The 26,554-nt window shown below is 35.8% G+C and overlaps 1 protein-coding gene across 1 annotated transcript in view; it reads left to right on the forward strand.

Annotated features, from left to right (window-relative positions):
• The window catches only part of PRKCI (protein kinase C iota), a 74,392-nt gene that overhangs the window by 20,725 nt on the left and 27,113 nt on the right, over positions 1-26,554 (forward strand). Inside the window, exons 3-8 of the mRNA XM_014732748.3 lie at positions 10,049-10,138; positions 11,822-11,872; positions 14,567-14,652; positions 16,031-16,171; positions 18,822-18,876; positions 20,165-20,223. Coding sequence (XP_014588234.2) covers positions 10,049-10,138; positions 11,822-11,872; positions 14,567-14,652; positions 16,031-16,171; positions 18,822-18,876; positions 20,165-20,223 — 482 coding nt within the window. The remainder of the gene's footprint in view (positions 1-10,048; positions 10,139-11,821; positions 11,873-14,566; positions 14,653-16,030; positions 16,172-18,821; positions 18,877-20,164; positions 20,224-26,554) is intronic.

Consider the following 26,554-nt stretch of genomic DNA (forward strand, 5'->3'; position numbering starts at 1 on the left):
TAATGGGAACAGCTTAGTATATATTCCTTCTAGATGTTTTCTATGCATATACAAGCATGTATGTTTCTATACATTATTTATAAACACACTTTTTTTTGCACAAAAAGAATTACATACAAACTGTTAAGCAATATATTAAGCACAATATTCCATGTTGTACGTATTTCACGATTTATTTATTTAATCCCTTATTGATGGACATTTTGACTGTTTCTAGGTTTTTGCTACTATAAGCAGAATATAATGAACATTTTTATATGTAATTTTGTGCTATTTTATGGGACTCTGTAGTAAATTCACGGAATATGCACAGTGTAAATTTTGGTAGCTAGTGATAATTTGCTGTCAAAAAAAGTTAAACCAATTTATGGCACACCTGCATTGAATGAGAGCATCCCTTCACTTTTGCCCTCAGCAACCTCAAATACTGTGAGCCTTTGACATTTTTGGAAATCTAATAAGTGAAATGCTGGCTTGGTGGTTTTTTTTTTTTCCTGCTTTATTTCCCCAACCCCCCGGTATATAGTTGTATATCTTAGTTGCAGGTCCTTCTAGTTGTGGGATGTGGGACACCGCCTCAACGTGGCCTGATGAGCGGTGCCATATCCATGCCCAGGATTCGAACCCTGGGCTGCCGCAGTGGAGCGCACGAACTTAACCACTCGGCCGCGGAGCCGGCCCCCTGGCTTGGTGTTTTAAATTTTGTATTATTTAAGAGTAAGACTGAGTATCTTCATCTGTTCGACCATTTTTTGATGTACTCTATTGCAAGGTTGGTTTAAATATTGTTAATTATAAATGATGTGGATGTCTTACAGTGTGTCTTTAGCCTGAAAATGAGACTGTATAATTTAGCACAGTCCAAAGAATATAATTAGCATCAATAAACTATTGTTATTATGAACCAATGTTATTTTAGTCCTGTCTTGATCATTTCATGCCATTTATTTGCTGTTTAGGGTTTTTATAACCAGTGGTTTTCAAACTGTGGTGTACATAGGAATGACTAGATAATGCATTTTATTAGAAGAAATTGGTTTAGAGACAATCCATTAAAAATTTTTATAGTACTCTTGTACTTTGGATTGCTTTTCCTAGAAAGTTCTGATCCCAGATTGTCACTTTGATTGATTGATTGATGCCTGTCTCTTTGTTGTTCTTCAGGTCTTAACTCAAATGTCATGTCTTCCAAGAAGCCTCCTACCCTTATTCACTTTCTGTCTTATTTGTCTGGTAAAATGGAAGCTCCGTGAGAGCAGAGCTCTTGTCGTTTGCCGTGGCGTTCCACTGCCTAGAGTAGTACTCAGAAATGCTCACAGAATATTTGTGAATTATATAAAAGGCTAGCAGCAAGCCTTTCCATGGTACAGTTTTATGTTAGTTATTGGAGATTTAAGCTTTGGGAGTTGCAGTTTATTCTATTTTTTTCTTCATATAATAGCATATTTTAATTAACAGGTTCACATAGTAAATTAATTCTCTGATGAAACAGTCTTACCCTTTTCTAATGCAAGTCATAGTTCTTTCTCTTTAAATAGCTATTAAGTATCCTGATTTTCTGAGGAAGACTACAAAACTGTTGCTTTTGCCTCACTCAAGTAAAAGGTTAAACTTTCCATTAAGGTCTGTTGATTCCCATGTGATCCTTCTGACCCTGGTTAGTTCTGCTATCAGTCTTTTCTTAATTTTAGGCATACAGAGCCCGTAGTAACTATTTTTAAGTTCCTTGCAGTTATTTTTCAGTTGTAATTTTGTCTCCTTTATTTTTAGCCATGTAGACATTGGGGCATGTTTATCTGGAGAAAAAATTTTCTGTAGGATCAGTGGAAGACAGGGCTGTAATTCCGTTTCTCTGGTTTTTGAGAAACATTGTTCAAGAAGCTAAACATTTAATTGTGGGATTTTATGTGACAGCAAATCAAGATCATAAGCTTACTTCATTTCTTTAAACAGATTTATGACAACCGCCCTTTTTCCTTGTGTTCAAGGCCAGTTTTACTGATTTGTTTTGATGTGCATGTGGAAAAACTGGTTTCTTAATCTGACTAAGCATTTTAGAGTGAATAGTAATTTGTAACAGTCATGCCCACTTCTCATATGCGTGACAGAGTGTGCAGCAGAGAATGAGAAGTATGACTTTTTAGTTACTCATATTTTAATTGTGACTGTTTTTCCTTAAGGATGTATTTTTTATATTTATACCCTAACATTAAGTGTTTTCTGAATTTCTAATTCTATAAATTTCTGATTTATTAAGGTCTGATTACCTGGTTTAAATGTAACCCTGTTTCTCTTCTTTCACTTCTCTTTTACTAGAAACTAGCCTTTGGATATTTTGTTTCTTATTAAAGTTTTTTATAGAATAATGTGGGGGCCCGGCCCAGTGGCCGAGGGGTTAAGTTCGAATGCTCGGCTTTGGGGGCCCGGGGTTTTGCTGGGGATCCTGGGCGTGGACATGGCACTGCTCGTCGGGCCATGCTGGGGCGGTGTCCCACATAGCACAACTAGAGGGATCCACAACTGGAATGTAGAGCTATGTACCGGGGGGCTTTGGGGAGAAAAAGGAAAAATAAAATCTTTAAAAAAATTACATGCTTTTTAATAAAAATATTGATTTGTTTGAAGGGAAAAATATCTCTGGGGATCTTCAGATCCCCAGAAATAGCTGGGATAAATTGATGATGTGTTTTTCTGTGAATATACATCTAGAAGGGATAGGGTAACAATTTTTTTCTTACAAATAGACTAATATTGTGCAAGCTGTTATTTAACTTGCTTTTTCACTTAACGTCTTGTGGATATCTTTCCATATCAGTGTATGAGGATTTATATTGTTCCTCTTAAAGGCTGTGTAGTATCATGTAACATGGTTGTACCATAATTTATTTAACCAATCCCCTTTTGATGGGTATTTGGATTGTTTACAGTTTAACTGTCAAAAATATTGGTGCAGAGAGTATCTTCATGCATATATTTTTTGGGCACCTGTACTGTATTATCTGTAAGATAAATTCCCTGAAATGGAATGTGTTCTTGATCATAGATGGTACCAAGTTGATCTCCAAGATATTGTACCTTTTGTTATACTTTCACCAATAGCATATGTGAGTTTTTTTTTTTTTACACTGTGTGAAAGAGTGAGGGAAAAAGCTGAAAATGTGAGTGATTTCCAGAGCGTGGGAGAGGGTATTATTTGGATATTGTTCTTTAATTCATGTCCTGTTGCCTTCAATAGGTAAGATTCATGAACATTTAACGTGACCTATAAGCATTCTTTGACATAAAGAATATGAAGTGTTTCTGAATTCTGGGAGGTTAAACTTCTTCCTGACTTGCATTATAAAATCTGATGTGTTCACAGGGGGGAAATTGAGTGCCAAGGTGTAACAAAACCATATTTAGGATGGTAAGAAACATACTTCTTTTATGTGGTATTTTCCAAACATCTTCAGTCTGGTGTAATTTTAGCGGGTGTGTTAAGAACTAGAAGAGCAAATTGTTCTTGCTTTTTCTTTATCACCCAACACTATATACTGAGAGTGGTAATCATGTCAGAAAAAATAGTGAGGGGAAACCTTTTTGACTGAATGTAAATTCAGTGTTACTTCAGTTACTTAGCAGTATTATAGCTCTGAACCTGGAAATTAAAAAATGAAAATCAACATCAATAAGAAAAAAAATCTAAGTACTCCTGAGCAGATCTCATTTTGTAACTGATATTTTCCTTCTGCTTGGAGAACTTCCTTTAACATATCCTGTGGTGGAGTTTTGCTGATGATGAATTCTTTCAGCTTTTTCATGTCTTTATTTCACCTTTTAAAAAACGGCTTTCTTGAGGTATAATTGACATACAATAACCTATACATATTAAAAGTGTACAGTTTGATGAGTTTTGACACCAAAGAAAACATCACCATAAGCAAGATAAAGAACGTGTCCACCACCCCCAAGCGTTTACTTGTGCTTTGCGGTTCCTTCCGCCTGTCCCTCCAACTATTGATCTGCTTCCTGTCACTATAGATTAGTTGACATTTCTAGAGTTTTATAGGAATGGAATCATACTGCGTGTAAGTCTGTTTTTTGGTCTGGTTTCTTCCACTCAGCGTAATTATTGATACATGTGTTATATGTGTCAGTAGTTCCTTTCTTTTTATTGCTGAGTGGTGTTCCATCATGTGGATGTACCACAATTTGTTTATCCATTTGTCTGCTGGTGAACATTGAGGTTGTTTCCAGTTTTTGACTATTACAAATGAAAGTGCCGTGGCAATCATGTCCAAGTCTGTGTACAGATATGCTTTTCCTTTTCTCTTGAATAAACACTTAGAAGTGGAATAGATGGATCATAGGATAGGTATATATGCTTGTTTTTTATAAAATAGGAAAAGAAAAGTTTGAAAAGGAGATGAGGTTTGGTACTGTGCCCCAGGAACATTCTCAGGCAGGTGGTTTTTAGAAAGGAGTTTATATGAAGTTGAGAATCTGGAAATTGATTCCTTTTAAAACTGCCTATGCCTGATAGTCCCTGGACAGTCTTCCTGCACTCCCAGAGACAGAGTACCCCGAGTAGAAGACAGCTGACTTAGACAAGTCCCCACACACTTCTCTTACGTCTGACCTCTGCCCCAGCTCTGTGCTCCAGACATTCTGCCCAGTAAGCTCTCACTGTTACTTTATCCACCAGGCTGTGTAGATGCCTGAGAGGCAAAGGGATCAGACTGGGGCCCACCTGGGAGAAACCCCTTGCAGTGATGGGGTGAGGATGGGTTGAGAGGTGAGGCAAGGGAGGCCGTAGAAGCCTAACAGGGCACCAGGACTCCCAGACTCCTGCTCATGCTCTGGTCTCTGGGAAAGTCTGTCCTTCTTGTTGGCATCCCCATCTCCAATTGCATTGTTGTCTTCCTTACCTCTCTAAGAGGTAACTACTGTCATAGGATAAGTTTATAGTTCAAACTGTTTTCTCCTGTCCCTCCATCCCCAGGCAACCTCTGATCTGCTTTCTGTCGCTGTTCCATATATGTAAATGACAAAGTATCGTGTTTTTATGTGCTTTTAAATTCACATAAATGGCATTATTCAGCAAATATTCTGAAACTTCCCTTTTTTCACTGGACATTATATCTTGAGGTCTATTCATGTGGATAAAGAATTAGTGTGCTCTTTTTTATAAATTCTTTTTTTATGGTGGTAAAATATACATAACAAAGTTTACCACTTTGATCTTTTTTAAGTGTGAATTCAGTGACAGTAAACATATTCATAATGTTATGCAGCCGTCTCCACTACCCATCTCCAGGACTTTTCATCATCCCAAACACACGCTGTCTACCCATCTCCAGGACTTTTTATCATCCCAGACACACGCTGTCTACCCATCTCCAGGACTTTTCATCATCCCAAACACACGCTGTCTACCCATCTCCAGGACTTTTTATCATCCCAGACACACGCTGTCTACCCATCTCCAGGACTTTTCATCATCCCAAACACACGCTGTCTACCCATCTCCAGGACTTTTCATCATCCCAAACACACGCTGTCTACCCATCTCCAGGACTTTTCATCATCCCAAACGAACGCTGTCTACCCCTTTAACAGTAAGTCCTCATCCCCCTTCTTCTGGCCCCTGGTAACCCTTCTTACACTTTCTGTCTCTATGAATTTCTATCCCTGTAAATTTGTCTCTAGGTCACCTTTGCTTTTGAAAGATAATTTTGCTGGATAAATAATTCTGGGTTGATGATTTTTTTCAGCTTTATCTTTGTTCCTCTGGATGGAATGTGTCTCTGGCTGCTTTTAAGATTTTTCTATTTATCACTGGTTTTAAGCAATTTGATAATGATGGGCCTTCGTTTAGTTTTCTTTGTGTTTCTTAACTTGAGATTTGTTGAGCTTCTTGGGTCCATGGGCTTATAGTTTTTATCAAATTTGGAAAATTTTTGTTCTGGGGTACATATAAGTTCCTTGGAAACAGTTGATCCTTCATTGCTTGATTTCTGATATCTTGAACCATTTTTTCATTTATTTTGTCTGTTTTTTTATTGTTTTAATTGGAAGGTTAAATCCGGTTCCTATTACTCCATCTTCTCCAGAAGTGGAAGTTGAGGATGGGCAGCTTGATATTATAACATATGCTTTGGTAAACACTGATTTCTACCTCCCAGAAATAGGAAGCAAGAAGCCAGAAATCCACTAGTGTTGTGGTTGGGCCTAATATTGAAAGGATACCACCTAAACCCCATAGCATTCTTAGAAAACTTTTGCAAATCTTTATTTTAAGCAATGCAGCCCTTTGGAGTAGGGAGTGCAGTGACTTTCACAGGAGGTGTTATAGTGTTCTGAACCTAGTACCTAGAGGCAGGATGGCAGTGGGAAGGTCCTGGTGGGAACAGAGAGTGAGTCTGTAAATCTATGGCCAACTCAAACGTCAGGGAGAGGAGTGTGGGGGAGCTGTCTCAGGGAAACGTTCAAGATTGCCAACTTTGGTGTTAGGCTGTGTTGATTTTTTCAAATGTAGGGCACTGAGTTCAGCCATATGCTGAAATACCAAATATAGCTAGTGTTATATATGTGTTTCATGTTCTGCATCTTGCCAGGTTATCTCGTAAATAGTTGGATCTTGCATATTTACACACTTTGAGGTCCAGTGCTCTAATTTGCTTCTTTCTTTTTATAGGTGAAAAGAAAATGTAGATGCATTGAAAAAAGACCAGGCCTGCTGGTTAATGTACACATTTCATTACCCTGAAGTTCTTTGGATAGATCTCACTCTGGGTGTATGCCTGTTATAGGATGGAATTCGGACTTTAGTAATAAAGTGGGCTTTGAGAAATAGCCCTTCCTCTCATCTTTGTTTCATGATGAGTCTGCATGGAATGTTTTACTTCTGAGTTATGTGTCCTGCTTTATCAGGCATTAAACAGTTGGCCCAAAAAAGGAAATACTTGAGCCAAAGACATTCAGTCCAATAAAAACAAAATAGGTTTGAGTATACGTAATGTCAGTGATTAACTCTTATTTTCACACTTCCTTGTGGTTATTCAAAAGTATCAATTTCTAGGTACATATTGAAAGAAGGTACTTGACTTGGCCTGGGTTTCACCCAACAGCAAGCAGATACTGATCTGACAAAAAGACAATGTCTAGAAAGAGGGAAAAGTTGGTTTTTCAAAATATGGTTATAATGATACCTTTAACATTAGTTAATTCCATTCATGGCTTATTTTATTTTATTTTATTTTTTTGGTGAGGAAGATTGGCCCTGAGCTAACATCTGTTGCCAATTTTCCTCTTTTTGTCTGAGGAAGATTGTCGCTGAGCTAACATCTGTGCCAATCTTCCTCTATTTTTTGTATGTGGGATGCTCCTTAGCATGGCTGATGAGTGGAGGAGGTCCAAGCCAGGATCTGAACCTGCGAACCCCGGCCTGCCAAAGCAGAGTGCATGAACTTAACCACTTTTTGAGGTGGCTGGACGATTTTACGTTCCCACCATCAGTGCACGAGGGTTCCAATTTCTCCACATTCTTGCTAACACTGTTGGTCTCTGTTTTTTTGGGTTTTTTTGTTTGTTTGTTTTTTATAGCCATCCTTAGTGGTATCTCATGAATTTGCATTTTCCTAATGATTAGTGATATCGAACATCCTTTTATGTGCTTGTTTGCCACGTGTATATCTTCTTTGGAGAAATGTCCTGTGCTCATTTTTTTTAATTGGGCTTTTTTTGGTCATTGTTGTTGAGCTGTAGGAGTTCTTTATGTATTCTGGATGTTGATTCCTTATCAGATATATGATTTGCAAATATTTTTTCCCACAGCTTGTCTTCACTGTGTTGATGGTGTCCTTTGATGCACAGAAGTTTTTTTGTTTTTTTGTTTTAACAATGAGCAAATATCTTTTTTTTTTCTTTAAGATTTTATTTTTTTTCTTTTTCTCCCCAAAGCCCCCCGGTACGTAGTTGTATATTCTTCGTTGTGGGTCCTTCTAGTTGTGGCATGTGGGACGCTGCCTCAGCGTGGTGTGATGAGCAGTGCCATGTCCGCACCCAGGATACGAGCCAATGAAACACTGGGCCGCTTGCAGCGGAGCGCGTGAACTTAACCACTCGGCCACGGGGCCAACCCCTGCACAGAAGTTTTTAATTTTGATGTAGAACAATTTTTCCTTTTTTTTCCCTCTGCGTTTGTTGTTATATCCAAGAAATCATTGCCAAATCCAATTCATGAAACTTCTCCCCATGTTTTCTTTCAAGAGTTTTCTAGTTTTAGCTCTTAATTTAGGTCTTTGATCCATCTTGAGTTAATTTTTGTTTATAGTATTAGATAAAGGTTCAACTTCATTCTTTTGTGTATGGTTATGTTTGAATATTTTATAATGAATTTTTGTTAGTTATAGGTGTTTAATGGTATTGTGATTATATTAAGGAATTTTTATCTAGAGTTATAGAGATTTGCTCAAAATGATACAGTGGGAGGGGTATGCACGTAAAACAAGATTTTGTCATATGTTTGAAAGTTTTCAAAATAAAAAGTTAAAAAGAAGAGTTAGTAAACCAGGAGAATGGTGTTTTAGAAATCTAGACAGAGAGTTTCGATAAATAGTCGGTGAGCAGCTTTGTGAGATGCTGTGGAGAGGTCGCCTAGAATAAAGACAGAGGAGATGCTGTTGATTTCAGCAGCTTTTTCATGACCTTAGATACAGCAGTTTTAGTAATGTTTGGACTAAAACCAGAGTGCAGAATTTTGAGAAATGCATGGAAGATAGAAACATGGAAAAAGCAAGATGGGATCACTATTAAGAAAAATTATTTCTAATAAATCTAAAAGATTATAAGCCTATGATTAAAAAAATACAAAAGAGACGTATGAAGTCAAAAATGAAAGACCCTGCCCCGTTTTCTCCCCCTTCTCCTCACCCACCTCCTCCGGTTCAGTGTACTGTTTGCTATTGAGACGGTGGCTGTTGAACGAGTGGAATGAAAACCTGTGGGAGAGAGATTTTTGAGAGGGAGACTGGAACATGCCTTTGCCTGAGCAGAGCTAGTGGAAGGAAAATAAAAAAGAAAATGAAACTGAGGAGGAATAATGGAGTGACCCCAGAGAAGATACAAGGAAGGAGGGATTTGGTGGCCAAGTTGGAGAAAGCAGAGGCACTCATTTCTTTGAGACAGCAGGAAAGGAGATGACTTAGTTTTTCTCTCTCAAGTAGTAGACCGCATTCTCTGCTGAGAGTGACTGAGGTTTGGAGGGTTGGTGACATCTAGTGTGTGGTATCATTTGGTGTAACCACAGGAATGAGCAAAAGAATGGCAGTGTGGAGGACCCAGCTCAGGCCCCAACTATGTTCAAAATGACTTTTTCATTGAGGAATGCTGTCATGCAGGGAGATGTGCCATCTCATCGATTGCCAGGGTGACTCAGTGCTTTGGCTGGTTGACTAAGGGAGGTGTTTTCTTCTTTCCTTCTGTGAGTGTAAGTTTACTAAAACAAGGTGTTTACATTGAAAAGCAGCTCAAATGGGACTGCTCTTCAGTCCAGGGTACTTTGGTAGGTGTGCTTCTTCTCCATGAGCCTCTTTAAGTAGACTCTGAGGTGAAGGAAAAATTTGACACAATGATGACGTCGAGACCTCTAACCTGACCGACCGTGTGGTGGCAGTGGAACCACTTTCACTTCCCCATTTAAAGAAACAGGTAACACAAAGCTTGTCCCTGGCCATTAGTCATGCTCCACTGACAATATGAAATGTAGTCAGGGTAGGTTCTGTTTGCTATATTTTGAATATATACATTATTGAGAATTAAATGGTTTTATATATATAAAATTTGGTATCTGTGAACCTCGTGATATTTTATAGAAATAGAAATGGAAGTTATATTACTTACTTTAGAGAATAGAATTGTCTAAATAAATATCTAAAGACTTGTCCTTGTCAAATATTTCTCTCTATATATGTTTTTCCTGAAGATTTTATGTAATGGAGATTGTTTACTAATCATCACGTTTGGAGGATTTGAAAGTGAGCTTTACTTTACTTTTTATATTTTTTAGGAGACCCTTGTACAGTGTCATCTCAGTTGGAGTTAGAAGAAGCTTTCAGGCTTTATGAGCTGAACAAGGATTCTGAACTCTTGATTCATGGTAAAGGATAGTCATTTCTTACTCTTCTAGAGCTTTTTTTAAATTTAAATAACCCTATATTCTTGACCTTCTTAAAACATAATCCTGATGTCATTTCTTTGATCTCTGTCCCTTATCTGTATGTAATGTTTTTATTCAGTAGTTTCTCAAATGCTAGAGAAGATAAAACCAATCACCTTCTTATAATCATGGGCAATTTGTTATTCGTGTATGCCTTCTTGGATATTCAACTGTGATCATCTCTCAATGCGTCACAGCAAAGGTTAGGGTAGAATTTGAGAATTGAGAGCCTAGTAGAACCTAAGTCCATCCCCTTGCAATTTTGTAATGTATGCAAATAATGACCTCCGGAGAGATCCTCAGTGTCCTTTCTTTTATTTAAGGGTCAACAGTGAAACTATTTACATAGTTATTACAGACTTTGTGAGAGGTGGGCAGTGGGCTAGAAGAAGAGACCTAAACTCAGCCATCGTGTAACTGATACATTGTCAACCTGGGTTGTAAATCTGGATATTCTGATTCCAAATCTGTGCTCTTTTCATTGTAACATCCTACCCTTCAAATTTTTATGTTGTGTAGAACCCACTTAATATACCGCATTTAATTACAATACATTGGTAATGTTTTATGGAACATTTTTGAGAGCTTTAGGCGACTAGACCTAGGGAACTCTTTAAAACTTGAAGCAAATATAAATCTTCCGTAAGTATAATGAATTATTTCAATACCTTGTTGTTCTTCCCTTGTATTTTTCTTTACAGTGTGTTTTTTAAAAAACAGTAGTTTGACTTTTTTCTACCTTTGGAATTTGACATGGTGACTCCCAAGGGAGCCATAATCTAATTTGTTGAGACCCTAGGAGAACTTTAGAAGTCACCCATTTTTTTGTCATCTCTTTCTAGAATAAAACTGCAATGAATGTTTAAGAAATGATTGACCAATAGTATTAAATGGTCAGTTTGTTTTAAGGTTTATTACTTTTTGTACTATATCACAGATCTGTTTTCAGAAGTTAGCTTATATTTCTACTTTTAAAATACATTAGGAACTATGTTTCCCATACTCTGTGCTCTTTATTAAACCATGTCCTTTTGTACATCACAGAATACAAACACTTGACTAGATGTTCATTAACATACTATTTCTTTATATTCTCTCTCTTTATAAAAATGGTCTGAATTAGCGTGTTTATAAATTTTTAGTTTCTAAGATAAAACTTACATTTTTGATTTGAGTGACGTTTCTGGTGTCAATTTATTCCTAAAGTTAGTATACATATTTTAAAAACGGTAATGGTTTATGTTCGTATTTGTATTTATTTTTGTAATTTAATTTTAATTTTTCATCGTAGCAAACTTACTACAACAGGGATTTAAAGAAATAGTTAATGATTTCTCTAAGGGCAAAAAAAAATCAATTTGTGATGTAACAAGGACTGGAATGAATAATTTGAGCATCTACTGCATTGTTTATGGATGTTCACTTTCATAAAAACTTCTTTCATTACAGCCTTGGTAAAGTGGATCTCTTCAAAGTGTAATACTGATCATATGCTAAGTATTTTGTGTCAAGAGAGGGTCAAGTTGAAATTTGGGTCATTTTATTTGATATTCGAATTTAAAATTCATATGTAATTTGTATGTTTTAAATATTCTGTATTAACGTTAGTCTATTTTCTTTCAGTCTTTCCTTGTGTCCCGGAACGTCCTGGAATGCCCTGTCCAGGAGAAGATAGTGAGTGTCTGTGTACTTCATACCTTTGAATAGAGTTATTTGTGATACAGTGGCACATGTGAAAAGAAATCAGAAATAGAACTCTTAATTCACTTGGTTTCTTTTCTGTTCTTCAGTCTAATTTAGAACATATTAGCAACTGCCTAAACTCTCTAATTTTGCTAGATCAAAATCAGGCAGTTCTTAGTTACAACTTACTGACAAAGTGTTCTTTTGCACATTTGAAAGGAAAATTAAGTTAATTTTAAGTCATGTTTCTTCCTGGTTTTTAATTTTGGAAATTTCAAACCTATGGAGAAGTTGAAACAACATTGAAAACAAAGATACTCATATATCCATTGTCTATATTCACCAATTATTAACATTTTTTGTGTTTGCTTTATCTCTGTATCTTTATGTGTGCACATATGTGCATGCATGTATATATATAGCAAGCACACTTCTTTTATTTTTATTTATTTTTTTGGTATACCCTTTGAGAACTGACAGGACACTTCATCTCTAAATACTTCAGCATGTGTCCTTAGGAATTGTTATGGGATCTTCTTTTGAATGTCTGAGCTAGTGGTTACTGAGAGGAATTGAAAGAGTCAGCTCTTTGGCCTGATATAATTTAAATGTGCAAACTTATGTACGATCGTAAGTTATTGCTTTTGGTATATAGTATAATTTATTAGTTGTAGATAGGCAACTCATTTTCATTTGTGGTTTCTGCACGTATACATGACTTTAGAAGGAAGGGTGGTAAATGTTTTGTTTTTAATTAAGTGAAATAGTTCTAAACTTTTAATTCTAAGACCCTTCATGCAACTTGGTGAAAAAGAAAAATTAATGACGGGTGTTTGTATATAGAGTTGAGTGGGGACTATGTACTATAAAGGAAGATGGGGAAAGATAGGGAATATGTAGACCCCGGAAGCAATAGTGAAAAATTTAGGTTAGGATTTGACTAGGAGTATTTCACTGGAGTTCCAGTGGGAGATGGATAAGCAGTGCACGCTGCCTTCACAGAGCTGCTGGAGAAGCGGCTGTCCTCTCTGTCCAGGCGAGAGTTCTCAAAGACTTGCCATTGTTGCGGATCTCTTATGGGTCTGTGGCACACTTCCTAGATAACATATTTCCTAACTTTTCACTCTGTTTCATACTCACTCTCCTTCTTTAAAATTTGCTGGTGAGGATTTTGACACCACTCCTCTCCTAGTATGATAAATATTACTAAACTAGAGCATAGAGGAAAACTGGTAACCATTACTGGGGTCTCTTGGCTCTTTGAATTCCTAGGAAACATTAACATGTTTAAGTTTAAGATATATCAAGTTGTAGTTCATGAAAGCTTCTGAAATAGATTTTTCTTTTAGGTTAAGATATTAAGAGAAACTTTCTGCTTTGGTACTCCTAACAGAACAAATAATTAAAAATAAAAGCATCTATATTTAAGATTCTTTCTGTATTATGCTAATTCAGAACATTTTAACTGGTCTTTTCTATCGTAATTTAAAATAGTAAACCTAGTGCTACATTTGCTTTAAAATATGACTTTAGAAACCGAATGGAATCTTTGCACAGTTTTAAGTATTACTGTGGAATATTGCTATTAATGACTAATAGACTATATAGTAGTGATTGACTTAACCAAAATTGCGCAGGTGCACTAGATTAGATCTTCTGGAACCTCTTAGTTTGTTTAGGAAAAGTATTAATATATAAACTATTGGATAAAAGATTGTTGAGGAAGAAGAGAATATTCTCACAGTTACAAAATGTCCATTATAGAGTACTTAACAAAAAGTAAAATGTACCTTTACAGTAAAGAGAACTAGCAATCACTACCTTTAACAGAGTGATTGAACACCAGTACTGAGAGTCAGCAGTCTGACATTTGTGCATCTCTTAATGTGATGCAATCATAAATACTCATCACCTATGTGTCATTTTCACCAAAGTATTTAATACTGAGTCTAATGAGAAAAGAGACAAATCCAGAATGTAGCATGTAATATAAGACAACTGCCTAGAGTCTTTTAAAAAAAAAATCAACATCATGAAAAACAACAGCAAATAAGGCAGAGTGAATGCTTTAGTATATATGAAAGAGACAAAAAAGGTATAGCAACCAAGTGGGTGCCTGAATCTTGACTGAATCCTGGAGAGAAAGAGAAAGCTATGAAAGACACTTTGGGTGCAACTAGGGAAATTTGCATATGAATTGTAGATGAGGTGATACTGAATTAATGTTAATTTTCTAAGACATGGTGATGGTATTGTGGTTAAGTGGAATTAGGGGGAATGTCCTTAATCTCAGGCAATGAATACTTAGTTATTTAAGACTGAAGTGTTATGATGTCTGCAACTTACTGTTAAATGATTCAGAAAAAAAGTGTTACATAGAGAGGAAAGCAAATGTGGCAAAATGTTAGTAATTGGTAAATCTAGGCGAAGGATGCAGGTGTTTATTGTTCTATTCTTTCAATTTTTCTGTGAGCTTAAAAAATTTTCAAAATTAAAAGTTGGGGGAAAATTAAAAAATGGAAAAGCAATGATAGTTATTCAAACATTTATACTCCATGGGCTTTATTTTCATTTCATATTTTTTTCTTGCAATGAATATCATGAAAAAATCACAGACAATTATAGAATTACTTTTATTTGCACTTGCTCTTTTCTTTTCTTTTTTAACTTTTAATCTCTCTCCAGAATCCATCTACCGCAGAGGTGCACGCCGCTGGAGAAAGCTTTATTGTGCAAATGGCCACACTTTTCAAGCCAAGCGTTTCAACAGGGTAAACCTTAGTTTTTCGATCGCTGATCATTTGAGACATTAGTTTTTTCCTCTCTGCTATGAAAGATAGTCTTGTTATTCCCTTTTAAGGGAGTAAGCAGAGTGACCTAACATTCCTGGTTTCCCTGGGCGGTACACCTGTTATCCTGAGGTAATTTTTAATAAGCATCTCCTCTCATGCTTAAAAATGTTCTAGATGGGGCCAGTCCAGTGGCATAGTGGTTAAGTTTGTGTGCTTCGCTTCATCGGCCTGGGGTTTGCAGGTTCAGATCCTGGGCGCAGATCTGCACACCGCTCATCAAGCCACCCCGTGGAGGCGTACCACATACAAAATAGAAGAAGATTGGCATAGATGCTAGCTCAGCAACAATCTTCCTCAAGCAGAAAGAGGAAGATTGGCAATGAATGTTAGCTCAGGGCCCAACTTCCTCACCAAAAAAAATAAATTAAAAAAATAAATTAAAATGTTCCAGATTGGATGATTAATTGTCTGATTACCCTACCATAAGAAAGTTGGATTTTTTAATGCAATTCAAGACAGCCAGAAAATAAGTTTATTTTGCAAACCATTTTATGTTGTAATTTTAATTTTCACTGATTAGAAAATAATAATTGCAAACACTGATCTAGCTTTTACTATGTCTTGGCCACTTTTCCAAATGCTTAACATATATTGACTCATTTAATCCTTACAGCACCCTTGTGAGATAGGTGCTATGTATTTCCATTTTATAGTTGAAGCAACTGAGGTTCGGGGCTGTTAAATAACTCACCCAAGTGACACAGCTAGTAAGTGGCAGAGCCGAAGTTTGAAAGCAGTCTGTCTCCAGAAGTCCATGTTTTTAACTACTGATAACTACAAATTTATAGGCTCCATTTCCATTCTAAAACCAATGCCGTGTTCTGAATTCATTAATGTAAGGAGCCACCACCTGAGGTTCCCAAACTCGTTCCCAGCAGCACTGATATTTGAAAAGCTTTGAAATGAAAAGTCACTTTAGGTATTGCTCTTTGGGTTGACCTCTGAACTGTCTGCAAGGTTTATGTTTGTTGGGAGTCCTTGCACAGCTTTTTCGGCCATATGTTTTTCAAGCTTAATTCACTTTTCCTTTTTTTATTACTCTGAACTTAATTATGTGAAGACTGAAAATTCTTGGACTTCTAACAGAAAACAGCATGGTTGCAGATTTCACCCTCTTTGAAACAAGCTGTCTTTTTCTGTTTATTTTTCCCATTGTAGCTTTTGGAAAAATTGTGTATGCTGAAAGGAATTGAGTTAGAGAAGAAAGCCACTTATTTTGACTGTTAATGAGCAAACTGTTGGGAAATGATTCTGACCATTTTTTGTTGGTAAAATCCTGTTGCACTCCCCTTTCCAGCGTGCCCACTGTGCCATCTGCACTGACCGAATATGGGGACTCGGACGCCAGGGGTATAAGTGCATCAACTGCAAACTCCTGGTTCATAAGAAGTGCCACAAACTCGTCACAATTGAATGCGGGCGGCATTCTTTGCCACCGGTAAGACACAGCTGTCTGTTTTTTTAATAGAGCATTTGTGGTAACTCTGCTAGAACAGAGGGCTGAAATGGGGAGGTCTTAGGGAATCACAGCTCAGTGTTGTTGCAGGATGGGTGGAACACTTTACAGTCCAGTTGACATATTCTGAATTTTGGAATTGTTATTCCAAATTTGTTTGTAGAATATAGTTAACTTCTTTGTTTAACTTGCTATGAAATCTTCTGGTCTAGATTAGGAAGATGTAGGGAGACCCACTTAGGAGATATTTTTCTCTTCTTTAAGCTAAATCCATTAGTTTATAGCTCCCTTTATTCTAGCATCTGCACGAAGCAGAGATCAGGTAAGACGAGTCAGAGGCTTCATGTTTGCCATTTAAAGTGTGAGATTACTGGGGAATTTTTGCATTTAAAATTTTTGCTTTTTGCTTTCTAAGTATATAGTTAAAACGTGTTCGTTATGGAAAATACAAATGAATAAAGAAAAATTAAGTAAAAATCTCCCATGAAATCTGCTGTCTAAAGGTGATTGTCATTTGATGTATATCCTTCCCAAACTTTTTCTGTGCAAATTTGTGTGCCTAAACTTTTAAAATTTTAAACATATATAAGAGTAGATGGAACAGTATATTGAACTTATGTATTACCAGTCCCCCAGCTCCAGCAGTTATCAACGCATGACCAATCTTGTTTCATCATTACTCCATCGATAACCTGCCCTCACCCTGTATTATTTTGAAATAAATCCCAGATGTATTTCCCTAAGTACCTCTAAAAGATAAGGACTCTTTAAAAATCGACTAAAAAACAAATTCCTTATATCAAATATTCATCCAGGCAATGTTCAAAATTTCAGTTGTCTCATAAATATTGTAATTTTGTTTTTGCAGTTTTTATTATGAATCAGAATCCAAATGAAGTCCATATTTGGGATTGATTTGTCTTAGATATTTTTTAATTTACTTATTCCTCCATCTCTCTCTCATTTTTTTCCTTAAAATTTAGTTGTAGAAGAAACTGTTGTCATTTAAAGTTGCAGAATTTTTCTCTTTGTTTCTCCATGGTTATGTTTAAAATGTTCCCTTTGTCCTCTTTATTTTCTGTATATTATCTTTGGATCTGGAGATTTGATTAGATTCTGGTGTTGGTTTTCATGTAGGTTGTTTTTGAGACTACTTCATAGGAGATGGAGTATTTGTCTATCAGGAGACACATAAATGTTTGGTTGTGTCTTGTTCTTTTACGTATTTTTAACAAAAGAGAGATCATATGTGTACTGTTTTATAACCCATTTTTCTCACTAAATGATATATTTTGGTGATCTTTCTGTATCTATTGCCTCATCATCTTTAGCATAATATTTTGTTATATGTCTTTACATGTATAATAATGATTTACTTAACCTATTTTTTAACCTGTTTTTTAATTTAATTTTAAATTAATAATAATTTATTTAACCCATGATTGAACATTTGAGTTGTTTTCTAAATTTTCCTATAAAGAAAACCATGATGAACTTCCTGGTAAATGGATCTATAAGTAAAATTACTGGGTTAAAGTATAAGCATTTTTAAAAAGATTTGGATGAATTTTTCTAAATTGTCTTCTAGAGTGATTATACCATGTTTCTTCATAGTACTTTTTTTGGACATTGTGAAAGTAGGTTATTATTGGTGGCTCTTTGGTATTAGAATTATTTAGCTAGGTCATATAAGCTTAGGAATGGGTTTATAGTTAGGGAAGTGAAGATCCAACCTTAAGGAAAAAATAGAAGGCCACAAATTGTGAAGATAGTTTATCCAGGTTACTGTTTGTATTCTTGAGTACTCTTTATGGAAAGGTGATGGAATGACTTATGGAGATTCTTAAATGTAGAAGGAGAGAGGGACAGGGTTAGTGATTATATTGATATTTTAGGATGGGTGCTAAATGCATTGAAAAATCCATGAGCCTATCTTTAAGGTAGTCTTAAAATTATAACTGTATAGGTAATGCTCCTTTTCAAGTTTACCCTTTCTTGCTGTTATTCATTAAAGCTGGGTCCAAGATTAATGAATTGGTAGCATTTTAGTTTGAATTAGCATTGTGCCTGAGGTTATTGGCAGTCACTGGGTTAAGTCAGTTTCTAGGAGATATTTCTTTTCCTCTTTTGGGTCCCTGACGCCTTTGAGAATCTTCAGAAAAATTGGAAACCCACAAAATTTTACATGTAATTTCAAGAGGTTTATAGACATCTTAAAATCTATCTCTGGTCCTCAGCTAAAGAACTCATATACTAGAAACTCCTTTTGCCAGAGACTTATAGTGAATTTATGGAGCACAAAGGAAGAGTAGGTACTATAGGAGAGAAACAGATCAAAGTATATAGGATTTTAATTTGACTTCTAATTGATGGTCTGAAATTAGTTTTGTGTTTCTTCTGTTATCTGTGAAATGCGACTACCATTTCCTCATTCGCGGGAATAGAGTACGGGTTCATATAGTAAAATTAAAAGTAAATTGAATATAATATAATTCTCACTCATTAAGTTATATTCTTTCAAATTTAAGTTTTAATATGCTGTCTCATCAAAATCATGTTATCTCTGGATTTATAGAGGTATTGTGATTTAAAAAGCATCCACTAAGTTACCCTATCTTTGAAATGTTTGTAGGAGCCTATGATGCCCATGGATCAGTCTTCTATGCATTCAGACCATGCACAGACAGGTAAGAATGACGCTGGCACAAACCACTGTTCATTAACGAAGTATTATTTAAGGACTTCTTTAGGTGACTCTTTCACCCAAGTTTAAAAACGTTCATGTTCTTCCTAAATAAAAGTTAGGTAATCGTATTTTGTGATGGTAATATCTGTCATAACATTTAACATATGCATTTGGCGTTTTAAAAAGATAGCTATGTAAACCATAACAAATGACTGTTTTCTCTAATTCAGATACGTTTCTTTTGAGACCCCTTTAAATTCAGCAAACTTAGTTGTTTAAAATAATGAAAAGATATACTCGTTTTATAGGCCATGTTGACTATGTTCAAGTGACATATTAAAAGCTTTGTTATCAGAAGTAGGGGCTGGCCCCATGACCTGGTAGTTAAGTTTGACACGCTCCACTTTGGCCCAGGTTCGCGTGTTCAGATCCTAGGCACAGACCTACACCACTTGTCAGCCATGCTGTGGCAGCAACCCACATACAAAGTAGAGGAAGATTGGCACAGATGTTAGCTCAGGGCAAATCTTCCTCAACAACAAAAAAAGCTTTATTATTAGAAGTAGATTTTATGTAAAAGATACAGAGGTGCAGTATGGAAAATTCAAACAAGATCATGTGAGTTCAAATGTCACATAAATACAAAACCCTAAATATGTATCTGGGAAATTTGGAGAGCAGTTAAGTGGGACAGAGCAGCCTGATCTGGGATGAATCCAGGAAGGGGAGGCAAGGGAGTTTGTCTGGAAGGACAGAATGCAGTCCCTTGTTCATGGAAGAAGCTGGTTGTATGAAATGTAGGCTTTTTTTCGTCCAAAGTAGCTTCAAAGAATAGAAGCCCAGAGTCCAATCTTGGTCAGTTTCTTACCGGACCTGTGTGGTATGGTAGTCAGGAACGTTTTCAGTATAAAGGAAGTAAGGACTGAAAATCAGAGACACTCTATGCCTCAGTCATACTAAAATAATTAGAGTTTATAGAGTCACCCTTACAGAAGGAATTGATTAATTTGTAAAGAGGAGAAATATTTTTAAAATACCAGAAATATTTGTTAAACTCAGTACTTGGCTAGTGATTGGTTCTCCCTCTCTTTACCCTCATTAAAGATGAAGATTTAACTCATGTCTGTGCACAGTTTATTAGTAGGACAGATATTCACTTTTAAATGATGAAAACTTATTCAGAAATAAAAACTTAAAAAAATCAAGTCAAAAGAAAATTTTAAGTCAAATTCAGTTGATGAATGCTATATTTTTCTCCCTTTTTTTAATGTTTACGATTGGGTTTTTAGTAATTCCGTATAATCCTTCAAGTCATGAGAGTTTGGACCAAGTTGGTGAAGAAAAGGAGGTAAGATAATTAGTCTTATTTTAGTCTGATACATTATGTTATCAGCTTTTTAGTAAGACTTGACAGTTTAAAAATATGATAAATTGACTTGCTTGGTTAGATCATAATGGCAAAATGCAGGAATGATTTTTAATGTTTCTTGAGTTTTATTCTGATTTAATTAAATTACTAAATTCATTTAAGAAATAGTCTGGTGGGATAATTTATTTTCATTTTAAGATATCATAATTTAAAAAATATAATGTATTTAAGAATGGTGTTTAGAATACTTGATAGTATTGTTTAAAATACATTATAAATCTTTCCATTTTATAGGCTAATTGTTTATTTAAAGTATAAATGATTAAGCATCTTAACCACCATTATTTTTTTCTGACAATTAAACATTTTATCAGTTTTTAAAATAAAATAATTTTTAACTAAAAATATCTAAGTAAAATGATAACCAATTCTTTGTTAAAAGCTTGTAGTGAAAAAAATTTTTGCCTCATACCTTCCACTCCCACTTTGACTTCAGAGAGGCAGCCTTTTTCAGTCATTTCTGTTTGTGTCCATAATGTTTATACCTCTGTTTTTCAATTTTTCGACTTTATATATTTCTGGCCCTGAAGGCTTAGTTCACATTACCTCTCCCTTTTCCCTTCTCTTTCCAATGTTTGATAAGTATATTATTTTTTACTCTTGGTTACCTTTAAAATAAAAAAACAATTTTTAGTTATGGAAAATTTCAAACATAAATAAAAATAACAGAATAGTATAACAAAGCCCCTGTACCCATTACCCAGCTAGAACAGTTAGCAATACACGGCCAGTGTTGTTTGTCTACCCACTTCTCTCTCTTGTATCATTTGAAGCACATCTGTTGGTTGCCTATTTAATCTTACATCTTAGTTTCTTGTTCTCTTTTGGTCTATACCTTGACTTTCCTCTAGTCATCCCTTTTCTTTCTTCCAACTTTACTCTTTTACCTACATGTTTATTTTTATGTTGCCAAGGTTGTTAACATTTATAATCTGTCCTGCAACTGTAACCACATCTTCCATATTTTGTTCATAGGTTGAATGAGTCATTCAAAGGAGGAAATTTCTAACAAGGAATGAATCCTCTGTTCTTCTGACACCATGAGTTGCTAATGTTTTCTTCTATTTGGTCTTTAATACTCTTTCATAGCTTTTGGGGGTTTTTTGCAGTTTCTCGTTGGTTGTATTATTTATTGCTTTGGTTGTTTACCAAAGATTCATTTGCTTTTATCTTCAAGATTTTTTATACACTTTAAAGTTGAAGAATAACATACAGTGAAGTACACAGCTGACGAGTATATAGCTAGATGAGTGGACAATATTGACCACCCAGATCAAGAAGTAGGGTCTACTAGCATCCCAGAATCCCATCTGTGCCTTTTCCCAGTCACTAACACTCCCTCCTCCCTTCAGGTAACTGCTGTCTTAACACCACAGATTAGTTTTGCTTTTTCCTTCAAACTTTATGCAGATAGATTCGTACAGTATGCTTTTTGTGCTGGCTTCCTTTGCTCAATGTTGCGTTTGTGAGGTTCAGCCATGTTTGATATCAGTATTTCGTTTATTTTCACTGTTGATTCAGTTTATTCTACTTTTGATTTTTCACCCTAGATTGGGATTGTTATGATACATTGCTATGAACATTCTTGTAAATGTAGTTTGGCGCACGTATGTAAGCATTTTTGTTAGGTGTATGACTAGGAGTGGAATTCCTGAATTGTGTACATTGAACTTTAGTTGATAATACCAAACAGTTTTCCAAAGTGCTTATATCAGTTTAGACAACATCTGAGAGTTTGATTTGCTCCACATCCTTGTCAACACTTTGTATAGTCTTTCTTTTTAATTTTACCCAATCTGTTGAATGTGGAGTAGTAGTTTATTATAGTTTTTATGTGCATTTCCTTGCCTCACACCTTTTCAAATATTTATTGGCCATTTGAATATCATTTTTAGTTAAGTGCCTATTTATGTCTCTTTAAAAGAAAATGAGTAGTCTGCCTTTGTTCTACTGATTCGTAGAAGTTTTTTGTGTATTCTTGACATTAGCCTATCAGTTATATATTGCAAATGTATTCTCCCAGCCTATGACTTGTATTTTCACTCTGTTAATGATGCCTTTTGATGAACAGATATCCTTGACTTTTAATGTAGTGAAATACATCCGTCTTTCCTTTTTGGGTACTGCTTTTGGGGCCCCTTTAAGAAAACTATGTCTTCCCCAAGGTTATTGAGAATATTGAAAGGACTATACTTTCCCCCATTACTCTGCAGAGCTGTCTTTTTTCTCCCTCCCCAAAGCCCCGGTACATAGTTGTATATTCTAGTTGTAAGTCCTTCTAGTTCTTCTATGTGAGCTGCTGCCACAGCATGGCTACTGTGATTCTGCACCTGGGAACTGAACCCGGGCCCCAAGTGAAGCGTGTGAAACTTTAACCACTAGGCCATCAGGGCTGGCTCTGCAGAGCTATCTTTTCATCAATTATATGCCCATTACATGGTATATTTCTGGTTTCTCTTTTATTTTCCGTCATTTTATCTATCTTGTGCTGATATCATGCTGTTATGATTACTATAGCTTTGTAATGTTTTTATATCTAGTAAAATTCTTCTACTTTGTTGTTCTGGGGATTATCTTAGCTACTCTTACTAGCTTTTTGAATTTTCATATAAATTTTAGAATTGGCTTGCCAGTTTCCACAGAATCAAACGAATAAACCAAACCCGTCAATCAATTTCAGGAAAAGTGACATCTTTACAATATCAAGTCTTCAATCTATGAACACGGTATATTCTTCCATTTACTTAGGTCTTTTTATTTTATTTATTTATTTTTTTTTTTGAGAAAGATTAGTCCTGAGCTAACTACTGCCAGTCCTCCTCTTTTTTTTTTTGCTGAGGAAGCCTGGCCCTGAGCTAACATCCATGCCCATCTTCCTCTACTTTATACGTGGGATGCCTACCACAGCATGGTGTGCCAAGCAGTGCCATGTCTGCACCTGGGATTCGAACTGGCAAACCCTGGGCCACCGAGAAGCGGAATGTGTGCACTTAACTGCTGCACAACCGGGCCAACCCCTAGATCTTTTTAAATTTCTGTCAGTGTTTTGTAGTTTTCAGAGTTCTTGCACTATAGGTATTTGATGTAAATTTTTAAATTAAAATAAATTTAATACTATTATATAGAAATAAGTTTTTTTCTAAATTGTCTTGGATCCTGAGACTTTGCTAATTGATTTATTTATTCTAATAGCTTATCTACAGGTATTTTTAGGTTTTCTACGTATATGATAATCTTATCTATGAATAACAGGTTCATTTCTTCCTTTTCAAATCTTACAGATTAGTTTTCTTGGTATTTTATTTATTTATATTTTTAATTGCAGTAACATTGGTTTATAACATTATATAGCTTTGGGATGTACATTGTAATGTATTTCAGATTCTGTGTAGATTACTTCATGTTCACCACCAAAAACTAATTATAGTCCATTCCCTCACATGTGAGGTTAATCACCCCTTTTGCCCTCCCCCCTGCCCCTTCCCCTATGGTAACCACCAATCCAATCTTCATTGCTATGTGTTTGTTTGTCGTTGTTTTTAGCTTCTACTTATGAGTGAGATCATATGGTATTTGACTTTCTCCCTCTGACTGACTTCCCTCAGCATAATACCCTCAAGGTCCATCCATGTTGTCACAAATGGCCAGATTTCATCATTTCTTATGGCTGAATAGTAGTCCATCGTGTATAAATACCACATCTTTTTTATCCATTCCTCCCTTGATGGGCACCTAGGTTGCTTCCAAGTCTTGGCTATTGTGTATAAAGCTGCAGTGAACATAGAGGTGCAAGAATCTTTATGCTTTTGCATTTTCAAGATCTTTGGGTAAATACCCAGCAGTGGGATAGCTGGATCATATGGTAGATCTATTCTTAATTTTCTGAGGATACTCCATACTGCTTTCCATAGTGACTGCACCAGTTTGCACTCCCACCAGCAGTGTACAAGGGTTCCCTTCTCTCCACATCCTCTCCAACATTTGTTGTTTCCTGTCTTGTTAATTATAGCCATTCTGACCGGAGTGAGGTGATACCTCATTTGTAGTTTTGATTTGCATTTCCTGAAGCTAACGATGTTGAGCATCTTTTTATATGCCTGTTGACCATCTGTATATCTTCTTTAGAGAAATCTCTGTTCAGATCCTTTGCCCATTTTTTAATTGGGTTGTTGGTTTTTTTGTTGTTGAGCTGTATGAGTTCTTTGTATATTTTGGATATTAACCCCTGATCTGATATATGGTTTGCAAATATCTTCTCCCAATTGTTAGGTTGTCTTTTCATTTTGTTGATGGTTTCCTTTGCTGTGCAGAAGGTTTTTAGTTTGATGTAGTCCCATGTGTTCATTTTTTCTTTTGTTTCCCTTGCCCGGTCAGACATGGTACCTGAAAATATGCTGCTAAGACTGATGTTAAAGAGCACACTGTCTGTGTTTTCTTCTAGAAGTTTCATGGTTTCATGTCTTACATTCAAGTCTTTAATCATTTTGAGTTGATTTTTGTGCATGGTGTAAGGTAATGGTCTACTTTCATTCTTTTGCATGTGGCTGTCCAGTTTTCCCAACACCATTTATTGAAGAGACTCTCCTTTCTCCATCGTATGCTCTTGGCTCCCTTGTTGAATATTAGCTGTCCATAAATGTGTGGGTTTAATTCTGGGCCCTTGATTCTGTTCCACTGATCTGTGTGTCTGTTTTTCTGCCAGTACCATGCTGTTTTGGTTACTATGGCTTTGTAGTATATTTTGAAGTCAGGGAGTGTGATACCTCCAGCTTTGTTCTTTTTTCTCAGGAATCCTTTGGCTATTTGGAGTCTTTTGTTGTTCCATATAAATTTCAGGATTCTTTGTTCTATTTCTGTGAAAAATATTGTTGGAACTTTGATAGGGATTGTGTTGAATCTATAGATTTCTTTAGGAAGTATGGACATTTTAACGATGTTAATTCTTCCAATCCAAGTGCATGGAATATCTTTCCATTTCTTTGTGTCTTCTATTTCTTTCAACAATGTTTTATAGTTTTTGGTGTACAGATCTTTCACCTCTTTGGTTAAGTTTATTCCTAGGTATTTTATTCTTTTTGTTGCAATTGTAAATGGGATCGTATTCTTAATTTCTCTTTCTGCTACTTTGTCGTTAGTGTGTAGAAATGCAACCGATTTTTGTATGTTGCTTTTGTATCCCGCGACTTGACTGTATTCCTTTATTGTTTCTAAAAGTTTTTTAGTGGATTCTTTAGGGTTTTCTAGATATGAAATCATGTCATCTGCATAGAGTGATAGTTTCACTTCTTCTTTTCCAGTGTGGATCCCTTTTATTTCTTTTTCTTGCCTGATTGCTCTGGCTAGGACTTCCAATACTATGTTAAATAAGAGTGGTGACAGTGGGCATCCTTGTCTGGTTCCTGTTCTTAGAGGGATAGCTTTCAGTTTTTTTCCGTTGAGAATGATATGTGCTGTGGGTTTGTCATATATGGCCTTTATTATGTTGAGGTATTTTCCTTTTATACCCATTTTGTTTTTGAGTTTTTATCATAAATGGATGCTGTATCTTGTCAGATGCTTTCTCTACATCTATTGAGAGGATCATGTGATTTTTATTCTTCATTTTGTTAATGTGGTGTATCACGTTGATAGATTTGCAGATATTGAACCATCCTTGCATCCCTGGAATGAAACCCACTTGATCTTGATCATGATGTATGATTTTTTTTTTTATTAAGATTATGATAGTTAACAACCTTGTGAAATTACAGTTGTATATTATTATTAGTCATGTTGTAGGTACACCACTTCACCCTTAGTGCCCTCCCCCCACCCCCCTTTTCCCCTGGTAACCACCGATCAGTTCTCTTTGTCTATATGTTAACTACCACCTAGGAGTGGAGTCAAACAGAGTTCATCTTTCTCTGTCTGGCTTATTTCACTCAACATAATACCGTCAGGGTCTATCCATGTTGTTGTGAATGGGACGACTTTGTCCTTTTTTTGTGGCTGAGTAGTATTCCATTGTATATATATACCATATGTTCTTTATCCAATCATCAGTTGCTGGGCACTTAGGTTGGTTCCATGACTTGGCTATTGTGAATAATGCTGCGATGAACATAGGGGTGCATGGGACTTTTGGAATTCCTGATTTCAGGTTCTTAGGATAGATACCTGGTAGTGGGATGGCTGGGTCATAAGGTATTTCTATTTTTAACTTTTTGAGAAATCTCCATACTGTTTTCCATAATGGCTGCACCAGTTTGCA

This window comes from Equus caballus, chromosome 19, assembly GCF_041296265.1.
Source record: "Equus caballus isolate H_3958 breed thoroughbred chromosome 19, TB-T2T, whole genome shotgun sequence".
NCBI classification, from domain to species: domain Eukaryota; kingdom Metazoa; phylum Chordata; class Mammalia; order Perissodactyla; family Equidae; genus Equus; species Equus caballus.